Source organism: Dipodomys ordii, unplaced genomic scaffold (assembly GCF_000151885.1).
Source record: "Dipodomys ordii isolate 6190 unplaced genomic scaffold, Dord_2.0 Scaffold224, whole genome shotgun sequence".
In the NCBI taxonomy this organism is placed as follows: Eukaryota; Metazoa; Chordata; class Mammalia; order Rodentia; family Heteromyidae; genus Dipodomys; species Dipodomys ordii.
Window position 1 is genome coordinate 596,318 of NW_012267440.1, and position 12,625 is coordinate 608,942.

A 12,625-nucleotide genomic window follows, 5' to 3' on the forward strand; every position below is an offset into this window, starting at 1 on the left:
CAGTTCAGAAATAAGTAGAAATTTAAAAAAACAATGGGGTCTTTTTTTTTGGGGGGGGGTGTCGGTCATGAGGCTTGAACTTCGGGCCTGGATGCTGAGCATTTTTGCTCAAGGCAAGAGCACTACCACTTTGAGCCACAGTGCCACTTTTTGTTTTCTTGTGGTTAATTGGAGATAGCAGTCTGAAGGACTTTCCTGCCTGGGCTAGCTTCAAACCGTGATCCTCAGATCTGTCTCCCGAGTAGTGAGGATTACAGGCATGAGCCACCAGCTAGTTCCTGCTCCAATTTTTTTTTTAGATGAATTAAACTTTCTGGAAATAAAGACTAGATTTGCAGAGTAAGAGCAAACTGTTCAAAACATCAGCAGCTACAGAATGTACATTGAAATATGTGATGGACCAATTTTGAATTTTCCCCAGACTTCTCTGTAGTAATACCTGAGTGCTAGAAAGCAGTATGTTTATGTTTGAGGACAATGAAATGTGACTTTAAATTGTATTCTTAACCAAGTTATCCCGTAACTGTAAAAGACCCGTATTCTGAAGAGTACAGAAACTCAGGGAAGACATTGACCATAAATCCTTCCTGGAATAAAAGCATGTCAGTAAAGTTCAGTCAGCTAGAAGATGTGCACAAAACAGCAGGATGAAGGATCAACAGGAGCATAATCCTCTTAAGAATAAAGATGCGCTGGGCACCAGTGGCTCATGCCTGTAATCCTAGCTACTCAGGAGGCTGAGATCTGGGGATCTCGGTTCAAAGCCAGCCTGGGCAGGAAAGACCGTGAGACTCTTATCTCTAATAAACCACTAGAAAACTGGAAGTGGCGCTGTAGCTCAAGTGGTAGAGTGCTCGCCTTCAGCTGAAGAGCTGAGGGACAGGCCCCAGGCCCAGAGTTCAAGCCCCATGACCGACAAAAAAAAAGATGCACCTGAAAAATGTTAGGTGTTTTGATCCAAGAATAAAATATGAGTATGATTAAGCTGGACATTACAAAGTTAATCTTGCCAGCAATACCAATCCAAGGTAGGGTGGTGAATGGTAATGCACAAACGACTCAGTCTTCCATAGCCAATACTGTGCAGAGCTTAAAGTTTAAAGACAGGATTCAGATTTCTTAATAAGATTTAGCTGGGTTCTGGTGGCTCACACCTGTAATCCTACTTACTCAGGAGGCTGACATCTGAGGATCTTTAGCGTTAAGGATATGGTGTATATATAACATATACAACTCTAAAGGAAATTCTTAACTCTTAAAAAAATTCTTTTTCAGAAACCTAGCTTTTCTGGTACAGAAAACCTACTTCAAGTTTACCAACTCAGTTTCTTTCTTTTTTTCATCAAGTTTTAATTGACTATTATTTATCAAAATTATAAAAATAATTCCTTGTCAATCATTTTATAAGATTATATACTTTCATAACTGGATATTAAGCAAATAAAAATTTAGAGATGGTCATTTTATTGTGCAAGGAGTTATTTGCATAACTCCTTTGGATCCATGGATTGTTTACATTTTTAAAAACATTTTAAATATGTATTGCCTTCATAAAACTATTTTTCTTTCAAATAAATTTTAAATTAGCTACCATATTTTATATACTTAGTGTGAAAAAATCTTAGGTAATAATATCAGCATGGGAGGATCATAAGTTAAAGGTCAGTCTGGGCAATGATCTTGCAAGACCCTGTCTCAACAAATATAAAAATTCATACTATTCATAAAAATATTTAAAGTTGTACATAAGAACCGTTTTAAAATAGTAGATTGCTTTTCAACTATATACATATGTATTACCTTGCCCAAATAATTGTAAACCCTCGGTACAGCATTTTCATAATAAAAAAATATGCACTGAATGTTAATGTCAAATTGCTTTATCCTACGTGGCAGAAGAGTTTACAAAGGTAGATAAGTTGGTTCACTATTAAAGGATGAATTAGACATGTAAGAAATAAGAATACTACAGGCAGGTAATACAACAGGTAAAGAAGAGAGGAAAGCTGAGTATGTACATGTCTAGTTAAAAGTGAGTGAAATGTTATACTGTGCATTATTAAAACCTATACTCCTGCAGTCCTGTTAATCTAGAAGATACATTAGGCACCCTTTTGTATATTCAGCTGCTAAAATAAGGCAGAGTATCTTAGCCTATGTAAGGAACAATCTTCTTTTCTGAACATAATGAAGTGAACTAAATTCAGTGAACACTTCTCCAACACAGGTTTCATCCAGTTATACTAAAGCCTCCATTTGCCTTTTCCTCATTTTCTCTCTCCTGATATGTAGTTGCAAAAAGGGAAGTGTCACCATCTTCTTTGTCTCTATTTTTCTATACCCAGTCCCTGGATTCTCTCTTATCATTCTCACCGAGAAATAACCAATCTATCATGAAAATAAAATTATTGTCAGAAATGTAAACTTTTACCAAATGGACTTGAACCTGAGAAGACAAAATTACATTGAGTTTTTTTCTTCAAATAAAAACAACTGTCTAATTGAGCAGCGTATTCCTTCAGGGGAGGGAGACAAAGACTAAATTTATAGCTCTTTGTGTATGTTATATACACAAACAACAATAGCTCCACAGCTCCAGAGATGGAATACTTTAGCTGGGCCAGATGGAAAGCATAGCAACCTAATTTCCTCATAGAGGATTTCACCTCATTGAAGCACGTGGGGTACCTCTCATTGCCTGTTCTTGTCACTCCCTACGTGTAGGTGACGCCATACAGGTAGTCATGTGGTTCCCCCCACCTTTTTTTTGGTGCTGTTACTGTGGCTTGAACTGAGGGCCTGGCTGCTGTCCATACCACTTTTGCTCAAGGTTGGCACTCTAGCACTTGAGCCACAGCTCAACTTACATCTCCACTTCTGGATTTTTGGTCGTTAATTGGAGATAAGAGTCTAATGGACTTTTCTGCCAGGGATGGCACAGAACCAAAAATTCTTAAGATCTCAGCCTCCTGAATTTCTAGGATTATAGGTGTGAGCCACGGACACCTAACTCTTCTCTCTTCTTTGATGCCTTGTAAGTTTCTGTCCCTACACATTATTCTCCTCCTTACTCAAATTTCTATGCCTATCTTCTAAATCTATAAGTACTTTATAGAATTTCCACTTGTTTTTTTGTTTGATCATAGGGCTTGAACTCTGGGTGTGGTGCTGTCCCCCAGCTCTTTGGCTCAAGGCTAGCCCTCTACCACTTGAGCTACAACGATACTTAAGGTTTTCTGATGGCTAATTGGAGATAAGTGCCCCACAGTTCCTGCCCAGGCTGGCTTTGAACCTCGATCCTCGGATTACAGGCGTGATCCACCAGCTCAAGTATGCCTACTTTTTATTTATTTATTTATTTATTTTTTGGTCTGGTCGTGGGGCCTGAACTCTGGGCCTGGACGCTGTCCCTCAGCTCTTCAGCTCAAGGCTAGCGCTCTACCACTTGAGCCACAGCACCACTTCTGGCTTTTTTCTTTTTGCTTATGTGGTGCTGAGGAATTGAACCCAGGGCCTTGAGCATGCAAGGCAAGCGCTCTACCACTGAGCCACGAATTGAACCCAGGGCCTTGAGCATGCAAGGCAAGCGCTCTACCACTGAGCCACCTTCCCAGCCCCTGCCTACTTTTTGTTGCCTAAGTTCCCCGAATCATTCCAAGAAGTCTCCGCAAAAACATCTATTCACACTCTGTGTGTACTTTATTTCCCTCCCTTATTTTTCTCCATCTCCAATTTCCTCCTTTGGTACAATTTACTCCATTTGTCAACTGGCAACATCAACTAATACATTGTTGAGAAGCTGGCTGATAAAAAAAATGACAATCTAAGGCTAGTTACACATCCTTCTCAATTTTTTTTATTCAAAAAAGAAAAATAACAATATAAGGCCAGTTATGCATCCTTCTCAATTTTCTTATTCAAAAACTCAAAAGTAACATTCTTCATTTTAAAGGACTGCTTTAAATTTAAAAAAATCTTAAAGGCAGATACAATACACCCTTCTACCACAAAAATTACTTATACATAAGACACCTTAAGAAAACAAATAGCAATCAAATGGCAGTGCAATAATACCTTATGCTTCTGAATCTTACATATTCTGAGGTATATAATGAGAAGCCAAGTGAGGTGAAGCTGTATAGCCAACTGGGACAGGATTTATAGCACCATGGATTTGTGAAGAACCACCATATGTTGCACCAACTGGATGCCAGGTGGTAACATAGGGATAATCTGGCACAAGAGGAAAGCAGGAATCAAAACCTGGCAAAGGTGGCTGTCTATAAGGATCTGACATTACTGGATAATAAACTGTTCCATGAGGGACAGATGCAGGGTCAGCATTTGGAAAAGTATTATTTGTCGATGCTTCTGCCTGTGTGCCATCGGCGGTCTCTACCTCATTGTATAAGTGAGGAACAGTTTGCTCTACCAGAGGTGACTCAGTGAAGATTGGAAGTTGCTGTGGCTGCATTTGTGGCATGTAGAATGTAGAATGCCAGTAGTTGTGGTGATAGCACTGCAATCCCAGGTTGAAATAATACTGCAAAACTTTTATATCTTGAGGCAGATCACTTCCATTCGGATCACATGAATAAGGTGGAGGTGGTGGTGGTAGGTTAGAAGCTTCTCCTACCTCAAGAGGGGGAGGAGGAAGTGGTGGAGGTGGTGGTAGTGGTGGCAGAGGTGGTGGTGGTGGCAGAGAGGCCATAGCACCTGGCTTGCCGTGTGTAGGTGGAGTGACAAACACAGGCTGTAAACAATTCTGTGAGGACACGGATGAGGTACTACTAGATTGATCACCTGCTGCACAGTTAGGTAAGACTGGAGCTGGAACATTGCCAGCCAGCTGAGAGTACTGCAGCGGCGGACCATGTCCGTAACGCATTCCATGGTGAAGCCGAGGTGGGAGCATGGGCTCTCCTCTGCTATAAGCCATATTCATATAGACCTCCTTCCCTCGACCTTTTTTGAAGCTCTTCTTCCGCTGCTTTATGCTCATCTCGGACATAGCTATTTCCGGGACATAGCTCCCAGGTATTTTGTGGTAGCCTCTTCCTTTCCGACTTGGTACAGCATTCCAGGAAGGAACAGATGCCACTTGGGTAACTGGTTTTAAATTAGCCAGTGGAACAACATGCTTTTCTGCCAGTTCTTCAATGAAAACTGTTACTGAGTTATTCTCATTTCCTACTTCCTGAATGTGAGCATTATAGTATTTTCCATCTAATTTCAAGCAAACCTGACACTTGTCTCCCAAATAATACTGTCTCCCAGCATACTCTAGGTAATCTGATTTCTGGAGTTCTTTTCTGCTATCTAACCAAACATCAAACTCTACATTACGATAGATTTCTGGATCGAGGGCTTTGAGCACCTTAAAGGGGAAGAGCAACTTTGGCAGATTTTCTGGAGACTTTGGTTCTTCTGATCCTTGAGTACATCCCTCTGGGATATTTTCAACACTGCAGTAGGCTACACACTCTTCAGTCCTATCCTGAGTTGAACTCTTCGGATCAGTATCAGCATGCTTACTTCCAGTCACAGCATTGTTTCTATTCTTCCTGGAACCACTTCGAAACAAACTAATTGCAGTTTCCAACACTTCTTCATCTACGATAAATACATCTTTATATAGCATTTCATACAGTACAGCCTGACAAATGGCTGCACTTGTCTGAAATTGTTTTGAGTACACAGAATCATAATGACCATTATTTGTATAGCTGAGTACAATCTTGTCTTCAAAGCCATTATCTGTGACGTAAGTTGGTGGCTTTCCAGGACTGCGATAAAGAATGAAATCCCGATCATAAATGAGAGAAAGAGCTCGTATTTCCAGGTGGCCAGCACTTTCCTTGGGATCTCCCAAACGTTCCAGGTATTTCTCAAAAGATCCTTCCACATAAGACTCAAAAGTTTGTTGATTCTCCTTCATATATAAGACGCAAGCCTTCCTGACTTGTAAATGATGGACCTGGCTACAAAATAACTGCTCTGAAATAGCCCGAAAGAGGCAAGAGGCATCCTTGGCAGTCAGTTTTCGAAACAGCCCTAAACTGCCTAAATATTCATCCATTGATGCCTCATTCAAAGACTTCTGGCTGCAGTACTTTTTCCATCTTTTATGCATCGTGCCACAGGGAAGAAATAGAAGTGTAGGATGAAGCAAAAGTAGGGTGCACCTAAGAATAGGCAGTGGTGTACTCAGAAAGCAGTGCAAGGTCTAGGCATGAAGGAGCAGTTAGAGTCAGTGGTATGGAATCCTGGTACCTCCCAGGAGCAGGAAAAGCAGGGGACTAGATGGTCCAAGTCAAGGCAGGATCCTACAGGTACAGTAGAAGAGATTTCCCTCTTTGTGTAGCTGCTTTGCCAATTCCAGTTGATGATTGTTCATCAATTTTCATTTACAACTACCACAAGTGGCCTGCCTTTTTTCCAGAGTCTCTAAACAGTTTCCTGTACCTCACGAAGACCAAGCAGTTCTGCACGGAGGAAGCATTCTACAGCAGGAGACAGAGGAGGAGTAAGATCTCCCCACCTTCTGATGAGATCACAGGAAGCCTTAAAAAAATTGAAAAAAAAAACATTTTAAAAACTCACAGGGATGCTTTTGTGGTCTCTAATGGAGAATCTAGGCATTAAAAAAATCACTGGATGTGAGACACAATCACTTCTGTTTCCTAAACCTAAAAATAAGATTGAAAGCCAGGCACCGGTGGGTCACACCTATAATCCTAGCTACTGAGGAGGCTGAGATCTGAGGATCACGGTTCAAAGGCAGCCTGGGCAAGAAAAGTCAGTGAGACTCTTACCTCCAATAAAACACTCAGAAAACCAGAAGTGGCGCTGTGGCTCAAGCAGTAGGGCACTCACCTTGAGCTGAAGAGTACAGGTTAATTAGAGATGTGAGTCTCATTTACTTTCCTGCCCTGGATGACTTTTAATCCTCAGATCTCAACTTCCTGTGTAGCCAGGCTTACAGACATGAGCCAACAGTGCCCAGCATTTATGAAGTGCTTTTAGCCAGATTAGTACCGTCAAAACATACATACAAAAATTTCTGGACAGAAAATTCCAATTTAAATAAATAATACTTAGGGCAGAAAATAAAATTTTGGCATGCTTTCATATCTTCCATTTCTCTCAGTTAACATGCTAAGATTTTTTTAAATCAACATTGCAAGATACAATAATGTATGAATATTTGGCCCATTATTTTTCTGTCAATAAGACTATTTTGAATGTAGATGTATATCCACTCTTATTATTCAGGCAATAATATTAGGGTTAATATTTTTGAGATATTGGCCAAATATTTTGTCAAAGTATACACTTGGACACTAAGTATCTAGAACATGAAGACAACCTCTGTAGCACTTTCAGTAACTTTTGAAGTCATAATCAATCCAACACTTGACAAAAGATTAATGAAATTATTGAGTCTCTTTTAGCATTTCTTATTTAATTACAAAGGGAAATAGACATTATTTGTCCTTTCACAGCAAAATGGTAAAATAATGTATACATTGCAAACCAATAAGCATGCCTTTTATATCAAAGATTGTTAAACAACGCATAATGAATAATCCTGGAAAATGTAACTTAGAAAATATTTCATGGTATAAGACAATATTCTACAGCACCACTGTTTCACCAAAGTTCAGGGTTATGTTTTTTTGCTAGATTCTATTTTAATAATGAAACCTACTTAATGCCACTTTTTAGGTAGGGTCTGAAAAATAGGAACTAGATAATGAAATCCTCAAAGATAAATAACTGCTTTAATAAAAATGACTTCATTAGGGAAATAGTGTGCATATTCAAGCTGAATTGCTTAGAGCTTAAATAAAATTACTCTGTAGACACAGATGTATTTCAGTGAGAACATAATTCAGAGTCACTTATTCTACCATTTACTAGCACAAAACAAAATTGAAGTTACACTGTACAAAGTGCTTAAGAAGTAGGGCTCAGCAGTAGTGTGCTTACCTCACAAACATAAGTCCGGGTTGAATCCCAATCAAAACAAACAAATATGAACTAAAGTTCTTATGAATGGCTAATGTCCTACAAATAAAATGTTTAAACTTACAATCAAGCTTTAAATACACTTTATATGTCATGATCACGAAAATCATATATACTGAAGCTAACTGGTTCTCTCATACCAAAGACTTTAGAGATTAATGTGTTAGTCAGTTTTTCATCAATGTAACAAAAACCTAAGGTAATCAGCATACTTTGACTTCAGTCTCTGGTAGATTGATCCCTTACTTGGGGCCTCTAGTGAGGCTCACATCACACTATAGATACTTACCTCTATTTACTGTTTCCTTTTTCCTGTCTCACTGTGTCCAGATTAGCAGGAGGTGGTGTGACACCTCCTGTCAGGTTCAGGGTCAAAACTAGGTCACCAGCATAATCAAACCCCAGGTAGCAGGAAAAGGGTGGGAAGAAGAACATAAAGTAGCCCCAGTCTTGTGTGGACCAGGCCTAGAAATGGTGCACATCACTTCTGCTCATTCTGCTGGTGAAAACACAGTCTCACAGGCACACTTACCTGCATAAAAGGTTGGAAAGTGCAGATTAGTCAGGCAGCCATGTATTTAGAAAGAAGAAGAAACAGACTTGCTTTTAATGGATACCTGGTAGCCTTTACTGTACTCATTGCTCAATGATTTTTCCATTGAAGATTTTAATTTAGAAGATTAAATTCTTAAATGAACTAAACTCAAGATCTTCATGTTGAGTGTGATAAACCAAGCTCAAAAGACCAACTATTGAGCTGGGCGCCGGTGGCTCACACCTATAATCCTAGGCTACTCAGGAGGCTGAGATCTGAGGATCGAGGTTCAAACCTAGCCTAGGCAGAAAGTAGTCCTTGAAACTCTTATCTCCAATTAACCACCAGAAAACCGGAAGTGGTACTGTGGCTCAAGTGGTAGAATGGTCACCTTGAGCCGAAGAGCAGAGGGACAACACCCGGGCCCAGGGTTCAGTCCCCACAACTGACAAAAAACAAAGAAACGAGAGACCCAATGTCATGTTTTTAATCATTTGTGGAAGATAGGCCTAAAAGATGTACATATATACATCATACATATGAATACATCTACATATGTATATATGTATGGAGGAGGAAGGAGAAGAGATAAAAGAAAATATAGATGTTTCCAAAGATATAAAAACAAACATCACAACTTTGTGCATGCCTGCAAAACCTGAACACCCCAAAGAGAAAATTACTTACACAGATTATTGCACATATTATGAAGTCCTTGAAGTGATGTAGTGGATGCTGGTATAAAATTCAGTGATAGATAGGTGAGGCCCTGGATTTAATTCTCAGCACCCCAAAAGGGAAAATGTTAGAGTAAATATATGATGATAATGAAAGAGGCTCAGTATTATAGTAGAGATGTTTAGAGTATGCATCTTGTTCATAATTACTTTGAAATTAAATTACTGGCTCTACTTATGGGGTATCATTGTCTCATCCATTTACACCACTGGACTAAATTATTGCTAATTGAGCCAGGAATAATATAAATTAAATTATTACAAATTTAATGAGAGATAATCTAAATTCAAGTTTTTCATCAATAATTTCAAGACACACAGAAAGTACAGTGGTGCTGGCACTGGGATTACAAAATGATGCCTATCTGTGCTGAATGCAAATCCTCGTATCAGAACCTAATTCCCTGCCTCACTCTAATTTGAAGTATTTTCTTGCAACCCAATAATTCTAAGAAAAGGTTTCTACCTGAGAAAAATCAGTGTATAAAACAGTAGTGCAATATGACCTCACTTTTACAAAGAATCATATAAAAATAAAATTGACATCACTGAAAGCAATGGATATCTCTGGATGGTAGAGTAACAGTTGACTTACTTTCTTCATTATGCTCATATCTGGTTTCTGAACTTTTTACAGTAAACACACTTGCTGTTTTTTTTTAATATAAAATGAATACCATTTACTTTTCATATGACAGAGAATTCTGAAATTTTGCAGTTGAAAACTTCAGCATCCATTATTCTGCCCCTATTTCTGGGGAATCATTCCCTTGAGAAATCCAGCAGAGCACAGGACAGGGTAGTTGAAAATTACAATGGTTAATTTTACAGTCCATATTTGAAGAATTTATTGAAAACATTAATATATTATACTCTGACTTTTGATTTGTATCTGCTATGGATTTGACCCATAGGCAGATAATTCTTTTTAAAAAATGAGACTTGGGGCTGGGAAGGTGGCTCAGTGGTAGAGTGCTTGCCTCACATGCATGAGGCCCTGGGTTCGATTCCTTAGCACCACATAAACAGAAAAGGCCGGAAGTGGCATTGTGGCTGAAGTGGTAGAGTGCTAGCCTTGAGATGAGGAGCTGAGGAACAGCACCCAGGCCTAGAATTCAAACCCCACGACAGACCAAATAAAATGAGACTTGTAATCAGAACACCACAAACCCGAACACCAAACACATAAAAGACAAGTACTATTATGCATAATCATTATGAAACTGAAAACTGTCAATTAAAAAGGCATGTATTGTGTATGGGCATAAGTGACAGAATCTGAAAAATAAAAGATCAATTGGAAGATGAAATTTATGTTCTTTCAAAATAGCCATGATACATACAATTATATTAACAATTTAGTGTAAAACCATATTATATGTTCCCATTCCTCAATGAATTTTAATCAGAAGGACAAATTGAGAACAGATAAAAATATCAGCAACCTATGAATTCACCAGTCAAAGAAAAAGAAAAACAATTCTTCACCCATGTTAGGCTTTCTAGAAATTCTATTAAATTATCCTATATTCTTGAAAAGATTTCAAATAACTTATTTAGATTACTTATATATTGGGAAATTAGTACCAGTTAATTACCTTTGATTACTAACTCTTGTTTTAGTAACTCTCCAAATCTCACTGGCTTTGTATTATCTATGTGGTTTATTTATCCAAAAGTACGTATTTGTTGCTTTTCTGATATATGAACAACTTGTATAATACAACTTTCTAAGAGTTCTGAATCATTAAGAATCTTGCCGGACTGGGAAGGTAGCTCAGTGGTAGAGCGCTTGCCTTGCATGCCTGAGGCCCTGGGTTCGATTCCTCAGCACCACATAAGCAAAAAGAAAAAAGCTGGAAGTGGTGCTGTGGCTCAAGTGGTAGAGCGCTAGCCTTGAGCTGAACTGCTGAGGGACAGCGCCCAGGCCCAGAGTTCAGGCCCCACAACCAGACCTCCCACCCCCCCAAAAAAAGAATCTTGCCAGGCACTGATGACTCATGCCTCTAATCCTACTTACTCAGGAGGCTGAGATCTGAGGATAAAGGTTCAACATCAGCTGGGGCTGGAAAGTCCATGAGACTCTTATCTCCAATAAACTACTCTGAAAAAGCCAGAAATGATGTTGTGGCTCAAGTTGTAGAGTGCTAGCCTTGAGCAAAAGAAGCTCAGGGACAGCACCCCGGCCTTGAGTTTAAGACTTAGGACTGGCACAAAAAGAAAAAAAGAATCTCAACTAATTATAAAAACTGAATCATTTGCTAAGTATAAAAGGTATGACTTGCAGCAGAGGATAGGATGTCAGAAAAAGCACCCTAGATTTTAACAGCATCAAGTTAGTGGAATCATGAATAGCATACTTTTTGTGGCACCTCCTATCAATTTGAGTTCATTTGTCTTTCTAGTTTGTACTATAATTTAAGCTATTAGTTTCTGATCCTTATCAAAGACACCTCTGATTCTACCACCATGGGAACAGACAGTTACTCAGAAAACTTATTGCTTAGAATTGAAAGTCCTTCTGTAACAAACATGAAACTAAAACCAAGTGATAAGCACATTGTCTATGTTGTTTTCCTGTATCTTCTGTCACCAGCTCAAGCCAGTCACTGACCTCCAACATCATTTCCAGAACACAATTACTGTTAAGGTCTCAGTAGTTCTGTACATACTACTTGTACTTTATAAATATTTGGTGTTGGCAGTACTAAAGTTTGAACTCAGGGCCCTACATATGCTAAGCAGATACTTCCACTACTTAACTATTTTGCCAAGCCTTTTTTGCATTTGTTATTTTCAAGATAAGGTCTCAGTTTATGCCAGGGCCATACTTCCCCCTTGTTGCTGAGATGACAGGCACATACCACGGCTCCTACCTATTGGCCAAGATGAAATCTCATGAATGTTTCTTGGGGGATTTGGAGGGCTCAGACCACAATGATCCCCTAATTTTTACTTCATAAGTGACAAGTTTACAGGATTGAGCCACTGTTCCTGGTCCTGTATTCACTGTTTATACTGCCCGATATTGCTTGTGGTAGTCATTAATCAGCATTAATCTACTCCTAAAGAGTACAAATCTTCCTTGTATAAGATTGCTCTAGCTAAAGTTGCTCAACTGAGAAGCCTCAAAAATATAAATGTTTATTTCAGAGCCTCTGCTCTTGTGATGTGTAAATCATAGTTCCTGTATATCTCTATTTCTAGCCACCATTTAAAATTGCACATGAATTTTGTCTTCCAATTCTTTTTTTTTTGGTCGGCTGTGGGGCTTGAACTCTGGGCCTGGGCGCTGTCCCTCAGCTCTTCAGCTCAAGGCGAG

General features: G+C 39.0%; 1 protein-coding gene across 1 annotated transcript; it reads right to left on the reverse strand.

Annotated features, from left to right (window-relative positions):
- Window positions 1–4,090: 4,090 nt before the first annotated feature.
- Window positions 4,091–6,397, reverse strand: LOC106000554 (putative bifunctional UDP-N-acetylglucosamine transferase and deubiquitinase ALG13). Its single transcript, XM_013035828.1, is given in 3 exon segments — window positions 4,091–6,166; window positions 6,168–6,287; window positions 6,290–6,397. Coding segments are annotated over 3 exon segments (2,304 nt in total).
- Between the last annotated feature and the right edge of the window lie 6,228 nt (window positions 6,398–12,625).